This window comes from Anoplolepis gracilipes, chromosome 2 (genome assembly GCF_047496725.1).
Source record: "Anoplolepis gracilipes chromosome 2, ASM4749672v1, whole genome shotgun sequence".
Classification (NCBI taxonomy): domain Eukaryota; kingdom Metazoa; phylum Arthropoda; class Insecta; order Hymenoptera; family Formicidae; genus Anoplolepis; species Anoplolepis gracilipes.
In genome coordinates this window covers 862,287-879,156 of record NC_132971.1, presented here as the reverse complement: position 1 = coordinate 879,156, position 16,870 = coordinate 862,287, and the positions used below count along the sequence as shown (strand labels likewise).

Sequence of the window (16,870 nt, the reverse complement as noted above, 5' to 3'; positions counted from 1 at the left end):
AAATCTACAACATGTTATATGTGCGACTTTTGAAACATTGATTGAGAGAAAAATATGTACGTACATAATTTTTTTTATTTTAAAGATATAATTGACTTTATTTAAAAATGCAATCAGATAATATAATGAAAAAATTCTTTTATACGAAATTATATCTCATTAAAACATGGTTTATAATTTATAAATATGATGGAAATAATAGTAATAATATTTATGTACATATGTACTATACGACGCGATGCTATTTTCAATAATTCTAAAAAATATATTTTTTATACATATATAAGAGATGAAGCTAATGCAAAATTAGAATAATTATAATTTGCTGTGATGTTTGAAAATAATAATTCAGTTTACTATGGAACATATAGAAATGGTAATAAATGTATTCACGAATAATGGTTAAAACTGCTACAAATTGTGATATGCAGCTGTAATTACGAATAAATAATAATAATTCAACGCTTTTTAGACTGTAATATTAGAATTAAATATTAATAATAATAGTATATTTTTCGAGGACGTGGAGCATGGAGAAAATAGTGTGACATATTAAAAAAATGATTTATGAAACACAATGGGACAGAAACAGAGATAGAGAGAGAACAAATAAAAGTTCCAATGAAAAGTGCATTACATTAAGTGTAATAAAATTTCATGCCGCTTTTATTTCTAGCTTGTCTTTCGGTTCAGGCATCATGAATGATAAATAAATTTGTGTGCGGACTTTTCAATTTGCACACATGCATGTATAATGCGCATATTTCATACTTAATTTTGGTTTAACGCAAGTGCTTGCTAAGTGCTTCATATGAAATGGTCAACGATATACGCAGTAAAAATGTTTTTGTCATAGCTCTGTTTATGGAAACTTTTAATAAACGAAACTTTATTCTCGAGTCAATTTTTTAACGGGGAATTTAAAATTTTTCTCGGTCGATCTATCATTTAATACGTAAATAAAAAAAGTCACATACTCTCTCCCTTTCATAAAAATATAGAAATGCATTTTTAGCTTTTCCTCTCTCTTTTCTTGCAATATGATTAATAAAATCAAAATTTCTTATAAAAATAATTCATATGAAACTAATGAAAATATAATTTAATAAATATTAAATGCAATTATTTTATAGTAAACATTTTTTTTTTTAAGTAAAGTAATTTTCTTTTTCGTAATATGAAACACTATTCCATGCATAATTTTTTAATAATTTGAGGAACGTCATAAAAAATGTTATAAAAGGGAGTAAATATTTTATATCGATCTTTTATTCAAAGCTATGAAAAAATCTTGAATTTTTTAAATAACTATATATTTATACGTTTATATCATGAAGCTAATTATGAAGCCCTAAATGAGCAAACAAGTATGTATATTACATAATTCGATACTTTTAGTACTACATTCTAGCTTATACATACATATATATACAAAATCTCTTATTTACGTAATGCAGAAATTACAGAATCTTCTCGTGAACGTTTCGAAATGAAATCAAATACAGCAGGTACATAACTATATATGTGCTGTACTACATCTATATGAATTTGGCGTCCTACTTTTAATAAATTAAGTTGCCATTACAGAAAATGATATAGTTTCGATTGATAGATATAATTTCGTTCGTAGACATAAAAGATGCAGAGTTTTATAAAAATAATTATAACATTTAAAAAAAAAAACATGATTTTGAGATAAAAAAAAATCGCTGATATATCTTGTCATCTCATTTACAGTTTATAATGATTTTATTTTTGTTTGCAGTTGCAAACTATAAAAGTTCAAATACAGAGTTCAAATGGATGTATTTAACGTCTCACATTTTTCGTTTTATAGAGAATCACGCATGAAAAAAAAAGAGAGAGAGGTCGGACGCAAAATTAGACGTTTCATCTGCATAGGAAACAGATTAATAAAACATAACGCGGGCAAGAATAACACTGGAAGAAGTGGAATCCGTTGTTGAATGCGCAACGACGCATGCATGACGAACTTGCATCGCGCTGCATCCCGCGATGAATCACGCGGCTCGTTGCATCTCGATGCATCATGTCGTTCCACCCCCTATATATGGCGCAGGACGACCATTGAAAATTCCAATATCCGGCTCGGTCGTGTGTACTCTTTACGAAAAACTGGACGCGTGGGAAAAACCGACATTATTTTCATATACTGCTGGGAAATATATATCGCGTTGCACTTGACTTGTCAATGCATCAGGCACGTAGTAAAATCGGTGTTGCACGATATTTCGTAGGGCGCGACGAAATTTTGTTTCGTTGATTGTTTAGATACTGGTACGTTACATATGTGACTGTTAGTTAGAATCTAAAATTATACTTTTATTATTTAATAGTTAATATTGTATAATTTGGTCTCTTTATTTATTTATTTATTTATTTTTTTTTATAATGTTCAGATTTTCTGAATTAAAATATTTGTGCACGTATTACCGCACACGTATTATCATCTTTTTTTTTATTATTTTTTTATTAATTTAATTTTATATTTATTTTATGAATTCTTGTCCACTAGGTAGACAATATTCTCTTGGAAGAAATTAGAGTTTAAAAACTGGCATATACTTTTAGTTAAGAAAGATGCAATACATTTAAAAGAGATTGACATTTGGTTACTCGGATTTATCATACAACTGAATAATTATACGATTTTCGCGAAATACTCTCAAGTTTTCATTACCCGGATACATTTTCACATGAAACAGAATCTAAAGCATTACACAATATGTAAATAAAACATATATGAATGTTGACATATGAAAGAAACAGATGGAAATCGTGTTGTTCGCAAAATTAAATGACAGTGGGTAATGACATACGCATGGATAAATACATTTGCGCATAAAACAAACATTTCATATTTTATTGCAGTTACTATATGGACACCATTTCACATACATACATACATACATTTTGCGGCATTGTATTTTAATAATTGATTTTTCGCAATTTTCATGTCTGTAAAACTAACATTTCGTTAAAATAACGTTTCACAATTAATAAGGGAATTATTTTTTATCCATTTACGTTTGCGTAAAAATTATTAATTAAATTTTTATTCTTTATCCGAAACATAATTGGGATAAAATAAAGTGGTTAAAAAAAAAATAGAGTTCAAATACCCTCTAAAGTAGGAGTCTTTTTGTTAGTGTTTGCGCCTTTCGTGAGAAAATCTTCGCACGAAGGTGCGATCGAATGGAGTCGCTCGTATGGTACATGTACATACACTACATGTGCACCCAGCCTGATATATGCAGGCTGTGATTCTACTCTGCACCGCACATATACAAGCCAGGCGAATTGTGTTGTGTATGGCTCTAAGTACAATGTAGCTCCTAGTTTGATTCGAGGGGCGACGCGACGTGGCTACATTGCCTACAATGCCGCAAGACATATGTATATAAACGTCCGTATGCCGTATTGCTACAGTCATGCGTAGATAATGTAATCGCTAACGCATGTCAAGTATGATAGATATCAGAAATGCTTCTGTTGAATAGCCCTTATCGAAAGACGGGGTGTTATATATTTGGAGATTTAAAAATCAAGAAAAATAAATCTTTTGTTAAAAATATTACAAGTATTATTTTGGAAAATATTATTTTTATCATTTTTTTTTTTTTTTTTTTTTTTTTTTTATTCGAATTTATTGGTCAATTTTATTTTATTCGCATTTTTTGGGGTGATTTTTTTCATGGAATATATCATGTATGTAAACATATGTTACAATAGTTATGTAACATATTGAGCTAGGAACATGCGTGACTGGGAATTACAAAACGCGCGAATAACGAGGGAAAATAAAAGGTGCGATGTCATATAATATCACAAAATGCTGGTAATCAATATCTCATACCTCTCAGTAAAATGAATTATTTAAATCTCTGTGGAATAATTTAAATAATTGCTCACCTATTATTCGTCCTCTTTTTTTATATTAATATAATCGCTATGCTGCGTGTATATCCGTCCGGACAAATACGAAATGGAAAAATGAGAAACATTTGATAAAAAATAAATTTTAAAAAATATGTAATATTTTATATATATATATTTATATTTTATAAGCTCTGATAATTTATCGGAAAAGTTTTTTAGTGTAACTAAAACCCTGTCACTAATTTAAAAATAATAAAGATACAATGCATACGTATTTACTTAAATGAAATTAAATTGATGATATAAAAGGAAAAGTATGAATGAGTTGAATATTATCGATTAAATGTAGTGTGAAAGGATTATATTTAAATGACAATATATTTTGTTTTATTATTCCTTTCTCTCTTATTGTTAGTTGGATAAACTATACTTCTAAAATATAAACAGATAAGATAAATCTGCTGGGACGAGCTGTGCTATATTTCATAATTTATTACTATGTTGCATAAATGATGTTATCAAACGATGTTATCAATGAAATGATGTTATCGTGTATAAAATTGACAAAGGATTTTAATGCAATCTTCTTGCGATGAAAATGCTAAATTCTTAATAGACTAGATTCGCGTGACATACATTATCTATAATTAACAAATAAAAATCACATTAAATTATTAGAATATGTAATAATAAGTTATGTAATGTAAATATTTTCTTTAGTGTGTGTTGTTAAAAAAATAATTTGACGATACAAAGATTCAATAGAGAGAATCTAATTAATATATACGTTAATACATGTATGGCATTAACAATGAATTTTTTCACATGAAATGCAATTCTTTGTACGCTTATTTGATAATTAACGTGAAGGATATAATTGGATTATATTTCATCAGACATCCTTCGTGTCTCAGAAATGTCATTATATGGAAACTACTTAATTTTTAATAAACTTTATCGTTCGCGCTTGCGCAATTCTCATCTGACGTAAAATTCGATTATTCCCTTTAAAGCTTTAATCATTCTTCTGCAGGACGGATCGCTTGTACTTCTTAATCGGCCAATCTTCGAGTTACGAACAAATTGGTCTACTTATTATCCCCGATATCCATCTTTTATCTTGCGAGCGCGCGCGCACGACCTTTTAATCGATCCTGGCATTATCGCGCTTTGAATCTTCCGGCGCGGCGCGATTTTTAACAACTCGCGATGCGTTAAACAATAGCGTATGCGCGATATACGGTTTACGCGTGAATTGCATAACGCAGTGCCGAAAGGGTGCGTTAATGTTAATGAAATACGAGCTCACGCATGCATGCTCCCTCTGCGACCCGAAAGCCGCGCGCTGGGCCCATTTACTAATGGATAGCGAGCGATTAATATAGCAGGCGTTTGGTGCCCTTTAGGCGAATGAATAGCGGAGTGAACTTTCTGAGAATAGTAGCGGTTACACACGCCAATTATGCGCGAATATCCCTTTGGGTGCACGAATCATGTTTAACGATTGTGGGTGAAAACACACAGTCGTTTCGTGATATGCGCTTATGAACAACTATGAACAATCATGCACTTTGTGAATTATTAAAATTGCAGTATATACCATTTCTGTTCATATAATTTAGAAAGTTTAATCATTTTTAATGTAGAAATATATTTTTCATGATAAAATGATAAAAATATAAAATGATTTTTTTTAAACTTTTTTTTAACTTGCTAATTATTTTATTGCAGATTTTATATTATAAATATAATTTTTCTTGAATATAAAATGAATGTAAATTCATAAAGTTCAGAATTCTCTTGACGTTAAAAATCCCAATAATACAAATAACACGCAGTATTATATTATGCATTTTATTCATATTCATTTAATTAATTATATCGTTAAATTATGAAATTTTCAAAATTTATTAAAAGTCAATAATTATTTAAAAATTGAAGCGATATACTATGTACGAAGATACGTATTTAAAACTAAATATTGAGAATTAAGAATCGAAAATTAACACTAAGAACCAAGATTCAAAAACGCTGCAGTTGCGTTCGAGATCAATTTAATTTGAGCTGCATCGAGATGTTAATTACATTAATTCACTCATATATACCCACAATTATCAGGTTCATCTAATATGAAATATGACCGCTGATTACCATGTATGAAATAAATAAAAGTCATTTTGTTTCGCATAATGGCATTGACGTATCCGCATTCATTCCTGATGAAAAATCACGTCGACATTATTCGCATTATTGCCATCGGGATATTGGCAGCTGCAGATGGAGGAGGGAACTCGCGACAATACGGCATATCGGCCAATGTCGGTCGGAGAAAATGGCGGAAATATAAAACTCTAATGGCTTTTGGCGGGATACGGGTGTATCGATTCCCTCATGCGGCTCCGCGCATTAATCGATCGTAAATGTTGCATAAATACTTGTGTGGCCGCAACGAATCCACCGAATAGTACCGCGCGGAATAACATCCTTTGCTGGAATTCAATTCATTTTCAACGAGTCACATATAATTCAATTTAACGTGCGTAGTCCAATACCGTTGTTTTCACTGTCGGATCAACATGTTTTGCGTCGCTGCGAGATCACGGAATACATTACGCGATATGTTGCACATTCTGCACAGAACGATCTTATTTTCACGATCGTTTCCCGTCAATTGATTCATGCGACTATCAATTATCCATTCAATTCTTTTCTTAGAAGTATGCAGATAGTTTATATTGATAGATATATGCATATGTTTGTGGAAAGAAACGTGTGTGAATTATATATCTTATAAATATAATACAACAATTCAGTCGTGTAATTATCGTATTCAGATCATTTCGTTATAATGGCTTTTTTAATTCGTTTTTATTGTAATGTATGACAAAATGAGTGTAAATATTTGACAGGCAACAAAGCGGACATAGGTCACGTTAATTGAAAGCGCAAGCATATTAAACGTTCGTCGTTGATCGCATGCTAACGGGATTAGCGTTATCGCAGTTTCGCTCGCAAGTAGGCGCATACATATTGACACATCGTCGAAAGGCATTACCACATTCTCGGAGTATTTTGAATATTCAAATGCACGAGCGCTGTGAAAGCTAAAGCTGGTCGTCGTCGAGCGGTGACGGCGGCAACGACGGCGACAACGAGCGGTCGAAAGTGTTTGCACACGGCAGCTTGAAAATTGTGAACATTATCATGCGAGTCGATCTCATCCTCTCTCTTCGAAAGACAGGAAGAGAGAGAGAGAGAGAGAAAAAAATCGATATGAAGACTGCGATTAACTAGATACTGTCGCGGGCACGTCGACAGATATTTAACTGACTCGCGCGAAATATCTTGCCGACTCGACTCTTGCTTTTTTTTTTTCTTTTTTTTTTTTTTCATCTGCGAATATCGTGGAGCTTAACTCCTCGCACGAAATAATTTTTCAAAAATTATCCGTTTGCTCCAGGCTTGAGAATAACGAACGTCACAAATGAACGTAAACTCCGGAAATGTTTTCAAAATAACGAAATAACCGAGGTTTTTTTATTCATATAAATTTTTCACTTTGAGAGAAATTTTTTGTCGTTAACTTTGCAATCAATTAAATATTGATTATCGATATACGAGATGTATTTCAAAAGTAAATTTAATTATTTAAAGTGGCACATTCGAAATTGACAATTTAATGAAAAGTAGCAAATTAATTTTTTATGTTTGACAATGTAATTTTTTCAACGACAGGAGATGTTTATTTCACCAACAGTATAACGATAAAGTGAGATAAAGTAATAAAAAGATGAGTCTATAATGAGTCCTAAAAATAGTGGATTGTATTACCAAACTTCTATAAATTAAAAGTTACAAAAAAGTGTATTATAAAGTAGTTGCTCATTATTATAACAATAATTTGAACTTCTTTTCCTTAATGGAAAGTTTTTCGCTTGCATCTTTACTCAAGACTTACTAAAATGCTTAGAAGAAATGTAAAGTTGATTTATTGTAAATATATTTTATAAAAGAATTATAACAACTTTTTTTTAATTTATGTGTATAAAATATAAATATCAACTTTTTAACTGTTTATCGATATTACATTTATATTCTCATTAAAATAAAAGCGAAAATCAAAATCATCTCGATATAATATCGCATAATTAACGCATAAATCCTGCGTATTTATTTTTCGCAATTATTTGTTATTAATGGATGGGAAGGTTAACTGTCGACTCAGCCTTTCAACAAGTAAAATTTTTTTTTCTAAATTAAAGAAGAGCAAATTTTTGTATAGATTTGACAAGCGCATAAGTATATAATTTTTTTATTGAATTTGCACAACATGAAAGGTGGTAGTTAGGCAGATATCGATTATTAAATCGATGCATATAAAATAAAAATATTTATATATTAATATAATATCCAGATAATTTAATAATAAATAAATTATCTAGAAATATAAATAAGTAAATTTTTAAACTAAAAATATACATAAATGCATGAAAAATAATTCCATATTTTTATTTAAAAAATTTCAGAAAAAATTTATTTAAAAATATTTTTATTCCAAGATTTTAATTATTTACTCCATTGAAATTTAATTAGCTAAACATTTAAACTCTCTCTTTCTTTCTTTCTCTCTCTCTCTCTCTCTCTCTCTCTCTCTCTCTCTCTCTTTCTCTTTCTCTCTCTCTCTCTCTCTGTCTTATTCTTGTGATAGCTTATCTACAACTAAAAATTATTGGTCTTTCAATGCTTTTATTAAAGAGTAATTGATTTCAAATTGACCAAAGAAGTCAAGAAGAAGATGAGTCGGAATAGAAGATATAACCTGATATATATCTTAATATATCTTATAATAGTAGCACACCGTCAGCGATCATCTTAAGCTGGAGGAAAATTACATCGGAGCAAAAAGTTTGAAGCTATCTAAGAAAAGTATAGTATCTAAGAAAAATAATCATCAGCAGTGAGAATTTTATAGTCTTGAACTACGAGTGCATTATAAAAATTTCTCAACTGTGTTTTTCATCGATATTAAACAATCTCGAAATGTTTTTAACGTATTAATTAGTATAGTCTATTGATTTTGCATTGCAAATTTAATTATGTTATATAATAACTGATTCCCGTTACATAAATAGGAAAGTATTCATAATTTTTAGATTCATTGTTAACTAACAATAGGCATGGATGAAAAGAAAACTTGATTATTTTATCTTTGACATATATTTTTCACTTTATTTTGTTCAACTATATACCTATACGCGCACGATATATAATATATAATATTTTTTCACTTTCAATAAGGTTGATAACTTTCCATTCCATTGTGTTCAATATTTCTCACGAAATTATTAAAACTTACAGGAGATATTATAAAGGGAAATATGTTATGTCCAAGAGAATAATAGATTCAAATTATTTTTCAAGAATAGAAACTTATTATTGCTTTACGTATTGAATTTTATACAAAACTGCAACATTAATTGCAAGTACATAACCGGAACGCATACCGGAAGTATGCAATAAAATTATATCAAAGCTAAATTTAATAGCATCTATGAACAAGAAAACAATCGAATAAAACAAGACGATGAAAAAGTTGATTTAAAAAATGGATTAATTTTAATAAAAATACACAAGGTTCTATAATTTTTTTCTATGATTTAAATACAATTTGTTGGCTCAGACTTTTTTTCAGTTATATTGAAAAACGAGTAATTTAAATGACACGAATTACACATATTAAGATATTTTTGATAAATAGCGGACAAAAAGAATTGATTCGGTCGTTTCCATTATAATATGAAATTCATTGTAAATTCATCATAAATAACGATGATTGTGCATTAAAAGCACAGACTATTACGTATCAATCTCGGATTCGTGAGATGTAATTCGTAGCTCTTTCTTTCGCAGTAATATTACCGATTGTAATAAAAAGTCGAGCCACTAATATATCATACGTAACCGCATCTACGGAAGGGTTCATAAATCTCAGGAGTGGGGACAAATAAAAAAGAGTGCTTGCCTTGGAAAGCGGCCTCGAAGGTGGTCTTCTCCTCCACGGGGTTCTGGGCGAGCACCAGAACGACCGACAGGTATTCCAAGATGACGAAGAGCCGGTAAACGTAGCGTAGTCCAGCCATCGTCCGGCAATAAACATGCACGTGTCGCTGGGCTTGATAAGTCCTTACTGTCGCATGCTCCAGCAAAATTCTGTCGATCACCACGCGGCACACGCGAGACACTCTATTTCAATCCGTTATATCACTAATTACTCCCGATTACTACTAGCACCAGACTAGATTCGAGATGCACCGGCTCTCGAGACACTCTTCACAACGCGACGACCGATCACGCGAGCCCTGATGACACTCTGTGACGTCAATTAAACAATGAAACAAATTAATGAAAAAAAAAAAAATCAATAACTATATGATATAAAATTAAAATTCCAAGGAAAATAATATTTTTTATAAGAGCAATTTTTATAAATTTAAATATGATTCCATGTAATCTTACAACACTCGCATTACGAATATTATTCGAGAAACTTTTATAGAAGGAACGTTTTTTTTTTCCCTTCTTAGTGCAAGAATTTTAAATAGCTTTTAAAATAAGAAATCCGATAATAAAGTTTTGATACTAATAGAAGAAGAAAATACAGATATCTAAAAAATTGTAAAACTTTTTAATAGTTCCACGTAGCGCTTTTTTTTTTTTTATATGAAACGTGAATTCAGGCGGTTATCATGATTAGCTATCGTGATGCTCATTATCACTCGCACTCCCATTAAAATTGACGCTCAATTGATACAGGTCAAGTCGATTCAGTTTCAAATGGCGTGTAACAAAGTATCGGCGTTTACTATACTCGTTATATCATAGCAAATGATGGGTCTCTATTTTCGCGCAATACCCGATGCAAATTTACTTGACACCGTATGCATATCAATGCGTGCATGCATATTTCCCGCGGGCTCGCACAAAGGGATTGTTTTCGCCTTGTTTTATTTAACTCTTCTCTCTCTCTCTCTCTCTCTTTCTTTCTCTCTTCGTCTTTTTTTTTTTTTTTTTTTTTTCTTATAAAACTTATTCACGAAGCGAAGAGGGATGGGGTATAAATCACGCATTTTCTTCCTCAAGAATCACTGAGACGCCTCGCAGACATCTGACAGGATGTTTGTGTCGTGGAAAATGCAAGGTACATTACTGCAACAACCGGATTAACAGCTTGGACTCGTTGCCCCGCTAAACTCGTGAATGTGTTAACGCGTCTCGAATTAGGTTTTTTGTTTATTGTCGGGCTACTGTTGCAACAGATCGTTACATTGTCAGATACGAATATGCAAAGCGTCGCTGCAGTAGAAACAAAAAATGAACCGCACGCTGTGATTAAAATTAAATTTTCGGGGATATTGTCAGAGCAGATAACTTTTAACCTTGTTATTATATAGAATATATATAAAGGCTAAGAGTTAATATGGCGAATATTATAAAGACCAAGTTAATATCGTACATACAATTTTTATCTCATTAAGATTGTATTAATTTAGATTGTACTTAGTTTTAAAGTCAATAAAAAGAATTCTCCGTGCTGTACACATTAATTTTATCGTTGTTTGCGCACCGTTTTCATTTCTCACGCTTTTCTTATTTTACGATGTTTTATCTAAATTAGAAAAACTTTTATAATAGAGAAAAATAATAGGAAAAAGAAAGAAAGGGAGAAACAGTTAGAGTTTATTACGTACTCTGTAAGAAAAGTATATTATTTTCGCAACGTAAAAAGAAAAAACGAATAAAAATCGTTGCAATAGTCTATTGTCTCGTAAAATTTGAGAAAAAGTGAAGTAATCGGTTTGTCGATCATATCAGGCAAGCTACATCGCTTCTGTATGACCTTAAGATTTCGACGAAGATCGAGATAGAAGCGAAGCTCGATATCGACTGTCGTAGCCGATAGTTGACGTTTTGGCTTAAGTCACTGGGTGATGTCACGAAGTTGCAGCAGATAAGATTACCCTGGCAGAGCCTGGTGGCCGAAATTTCCATTCCCGGGTCACGCGATGTAAGCTGCAGCTAAAACGCGTCATTTATATATATCACGTTGCACTCCGATATTTTACGAATACCACAAACGTGATTTATTTCTCACATTTTTTTCTCAATTTGAGATTATTAACTTTGAATTCGTGAGAGATTAGAAATCAGCACGAAACCTTCTTTCTTAGAAACCTGATTAGAAAGATGAGAAAATTTAATTCTTTAAAGAATTTAGAGTATCCAAAAATTCGATTTGCTAATTTTTTGAAATTTTATCGATTCAATTAAATCGGCTATTTTATTAAAAAAAAAAAAAATTGTAAAATAAAATCAAATTTTATACAAACACGTACAAGATTGCAAAATTATGAAAACAAATACATCGTGTTTGTAAAACGAGTGATACAAACTTTATTTTAAAAATTGTCTATCAGATATATATATCCCCTAGATTAAAAATTGTCAAAGAATATTTTTTTTATTTCAACATATTTATTTTTACAATATACTTATATATTCTTTCAACAAACTCTAAAATAATAAATTTAATAATAATACTTGATATATAGTAATATATTTTTTTCTATATTTTAAAAGATATTATTTTTCCTGATTTGTTTTTAATCTGGCCGATTGAGAATATTATAACATTTTATAATTTATATATAGAATGCATGAATTATAATCCTACGAAATAAATTGCCTCGCGATGGTTGTTATTATATTTTATTCATTATGTGTGATTGATGGAAATTTATTTAATAACTTATTGTGCTATATATTACTAGTATATACATCTCTATTTGTGTAAGATCATAACAAATTAAATTAGCAGTTATAAATTAAATATTAACGCATAATATGCCGACTGTGTGTGTACGTGTATAAAATACAAAATAATGTATAAAATTAAATCAACAATTTTCTGACATAAGCTGATATTGTATTTAATGATATCGCGTAATTAAATATCAAACATCTCATAAATATAATATAAATATTGAATCTGACAAAGTCGCTGTGTAATAATTAAATACGAAAATGATAAAACACATGTCAGTGATAAAACACATTTTAGAGATATATACGTATGTTTGAGAAAGAAATGTTTCGTTTTTTTAATATCAAAGTTAGATTACAATCTTTTACGAATTAACATATACTACCGTTTAATGGACACAAAATATAATAATTACATGCGGGGAGGCAGCATACGTTTACCACAGCTCGTAATAATTTAGTATTTGCGCAACACAATTCGTCGAGAATTCCAGGATAGTTTTTTTTTGCGCAACACTGTTCACAAGCAACTACAAAATACAATATGACAAAGCGAGAATCAAATTGCACCATTGTGCCATTATCCAGTGACTTGATAACAAACAGATTTGAAACCTTAACAAACTGACAGTTGCACGTCATTCGATCCGTAGCTTAAAGCCATTTCGTGTCGCGATTCGATTGGAAGTAAATATTCGCGAAATTCTAAATTTCCTATTATTTGCGCTACTGAATATTTAAATCGTGCCTGATGATAAAAATTATCGCGCATTATTTGCGCATATAATATGAATAATCTTTGATAACGATTATATTGTAACTGCACACGATGAGATTTTTCAGAACAGTTGATCAAATCACGTCAAAATTGATAAAAAAATAATTTCCATAAAAATGATTATTGATGCTCATGAAATTTTTTTACCAACATAATTATTTATGTCGCGAAAATTAGGATTTGTAATAATAAAGAAAATAAACGTGTTAAATTTTTTTTTTTCGTAGAAATAAATATTTATTTACACAAAATTCGGATAAAATTCTTTTTAGGAAGCATATAGAGTATCGGAATATGTAGAGTATATTGTTTAATCGAAAAATTAATTTTACGCCACACAGTTTGTCGTTAATTTTAAGTGCCATATTAGTGCACTAATATATCCAAGAATTATCGAATAATCTACATAACTAAGCGTAAAATTCTGAGAAAAGATCCTCTCTCAGCAGGCTATAGCGTGCAAGCAACAAGCAACCAACTCGGAAAGAACCAGACAATATTTCATCACGCGGGGAAAACGATTAATCATACGTAGGGAATCATACGTGAGGAATAATTTTTGATCAATGGAGGGCTAAAACTTCGTGCGACTCATCTCCGAAAAATACGCGTTTCATGGTGCGTGCGAACGAACACGCAACTTATCGAGCGATCGCGCCACGGGCCGCGAACCAAAGGGCTGAATCAATAAGAGAAAAAGCGACGCGCTGCCCTTCGGGAAAACGTTGCCCTTCGATAATCCGCGCGTCGATTCGAAGCGGGAATCGAGGTCGGCCGGAGCGTCGAACACCGTCACGATGCCACCTCCAAACTCCTGGGGGTTTTCTCGTAGGATTCGCGACGCAACCCCCTCGTCTCGACCGCCACCAGATTCGCGTCGCGCCGGTAAAGCCCGGCGGTTACCCTCGTACCTGTCGCACGACGCGGCTGTTTCTCTCTCTCTCTCTCTCTCTCTTTCTCTCTCGTCGCAAACGAATATCTCTCCTCTTATTATTCCTTTTTACTTGCTCTATTAATCTTTATGCGAAGGATGCGAATGCACGAATCAACGCACACACGCGCCGCGGAGCGTCGCGACGGCCGTCGGTGCCGGCCGGTGTCTCCAATCGAACTGCGGGGGTGGCTCGACGGTGGCGCCGCCGAAGGACGCTGCCGTCGCCACCACCACCATCACCGCCACCACCACCATCACCACCACCACCACTACCACCACTACTACTACCACCGCCTTCGATCGGCCGCCGCCATTTTTTTGCCCGAGCCGTCGCGTGCATTACTAACCCCCTCAAAAACATTCCGCTTCGAAGTGCGTGCCTTCCGATCGAGGGTGCGCGAGAGAACGCCCAGGGATGTAACGCCAGGGGTGCGAAATTGTACGCAAACAGGCGAGCCAGGAGAATGTCACATTTACCGCGCACCCCGAACGATCCCTTCGTATTCGTGGAAATGACAAAAAAGGAAATTACAAGTTTTTTTGATATTCATATTCAAGAGATAAAATATAAATTCTTTATTCAATTATGTATATAATTATGTATAAAAATTAAGATTAGAATTTGTAATAATAAAATTAAACGTTAGGAATTGGAAATTAGGATCGATCGATCAAAGTCCAAAAAGAGACATTAAAATTATAAGCTGGAATTCAGAGCTTGAAAATTATTTTCCTTTCTAGTTTATGTTTGCTGTATATTATTTAATGACTTTGTCAAATCCTCTATCAATAATTAAACACTTTTCAACCATAATGCAATTTTAATCTCAATTTTGTATCTTCAAGCTAATGCAAGCTTAATTCTTAATAAATCATAATTATTAATTTAATTAGAGCAATCTGAGTTTAGGAAACGTGAAATAAATTATGATGTCATTAATGATATTTTAAATTAAAGAATGAATCTTGATATTTTTGTCTATAAAATTTTTTTATATTTTATATAAAACGTTTCTATTTTCTTCAAACTTGTGTAATAAATTTATTTTTAACATATTTGCTACCTTTAGTGAAACTGTCTTATGTGAAAATGGGTGATTGGTCCATGAGACCCGTGCGCTCCAGTTACGCTAGATGTCTTCACTATTCTGGTTAAGGGTTAAATTGACCATTACATGCGGAGAATTCAACAAGAATATTCAATTGCGTTAGATATAAAATGTTTGAAAGTACAAACGTTAATTCTGTAAAAATGATATAAAACACATAGTAAAAGCATGCTGAATTAATTACGTTTGAACAGTTTGTCTTAAGAGGGAACAAAAAATTAAAAAGCAATTTTAAAATTTAACTATGAAAGCAGTGATCTTGCATGAGAATTTTCTACAAATGTTTAATTAAAATTATTACATTTTATTTCATACTATAATATATTATTTCATATTTCTCTATATTGTAGGCAAACATTTTATTATAAATTTTAAACGATTGATTTTATAAATAGATTCATGTACAAATAAAGTACATGATAGATATGCTAAATTATTGACTTTTTTATCGTATTAAGGTGTATGATTCACTTTGTTGTTTTGAAATATTATATATAATGCAGTTAGAATTATAATATACACACAATAATTAGTTTTTCAAAATATTGACATTTTTTTGCAAATATTAAAATAGTTTAGTATTTAGAGAAAATAAAAGAACTTTTAGTCATATGAATAATATCCGAGTATATACATGTATATTTTTTTTTCTTTTTTTTTTTTGTAAATAAAGTAAAAATTATATCACATATTAAAAAAGGTATAATATATATTTTTTTCTTAATTATTTCATGTTTTTGCATTACTCATTAAAATTATTATTATTAAAAATTACAATAATTATACAGATATTACAGATATTGTGAAAAACAATTTTCTTATGCTCTCAATTTTTTTGAGCCATGCAAAGAGTATTAATAATAAAACTCATCAATAACAATATTAATAAATATGAATTTTTAAATATTATGATTAAATATATTTGAATAAAAATATATATAATATATTTAATATCTTTTTGCAAGGGTTCCAGGTAAATACTTGCACAGTCCTGCATGTGCTTCCATGCATGTTCTCGGTGTTTGTTGATTGGTGTTGGGTGAGTCTGACTATTATCGGAATGTTATCACTGAATTTTCTGCCATGATTAGTGGTAGTTTTAAACTCCTGGCCGATAGCCAAAAACCAATAGAATGAGAATGTTTGTAACAAGTTGTATCTTATCAGCGCACAATTCGCTTTTGTCTTACACATGTTCATTAATTTGTTATTCCTATTTATTATTTACAATACTTGGCGCATATTGGAATATTAAAAATGGACTTAAATTAAGTTAATGAGCGTCCTTAAGTATCTCTTTTTATTTCAGTTGTTTTAAAATTTATTTTT

General features: G+C 31.2%; 2 protein-coding genes across 5 annotated transcripts in view; one reads left to right on the top strand and one right to left on the bottom strand.

Moving 5' to 3' along the window:
- Nucleotides 1-14,628, bottom strand: part of LOC140662861 (pikachurin) — a 95,450-nt gene extending 80,822 nt beyond the window's left edge. Inside the window, exons 1-2 of one of the 4 annotated variants that reach the window (XM_072886534.1) lie at nucleotides 14,503-14,628; nucleotides 9,923-10,270 (exon numbers count right to left, since the gene is read on the bottom strand). In XM_072886534.1, the coding sequence (XP_072742635.1) occupies nucleotides 9,923-10,040 (118 nt within the window). In that variant the 5' untranslated portion in view covers nucleotides 10,041-10,270; nucleotides 14,503-14,628. Of the gene's footprint in view, nucleotides 1-9,922; nucleotides 12,300-14,409 lie in introns of those variants that run through there. The other 3 variants (XM_072886533.1, XM_072886532.1, XM_072886531.1) reach the window with 3 other exon arrangements.
- LOC140662863 (uncharacterized) overlaps nucleotides 1-16,870 on the top strand; it is a 61,324-nt gene that overhangs the window by 8,968 nt on the left and 35,486 nt on the right. The window lies entirely within an intron of this gene.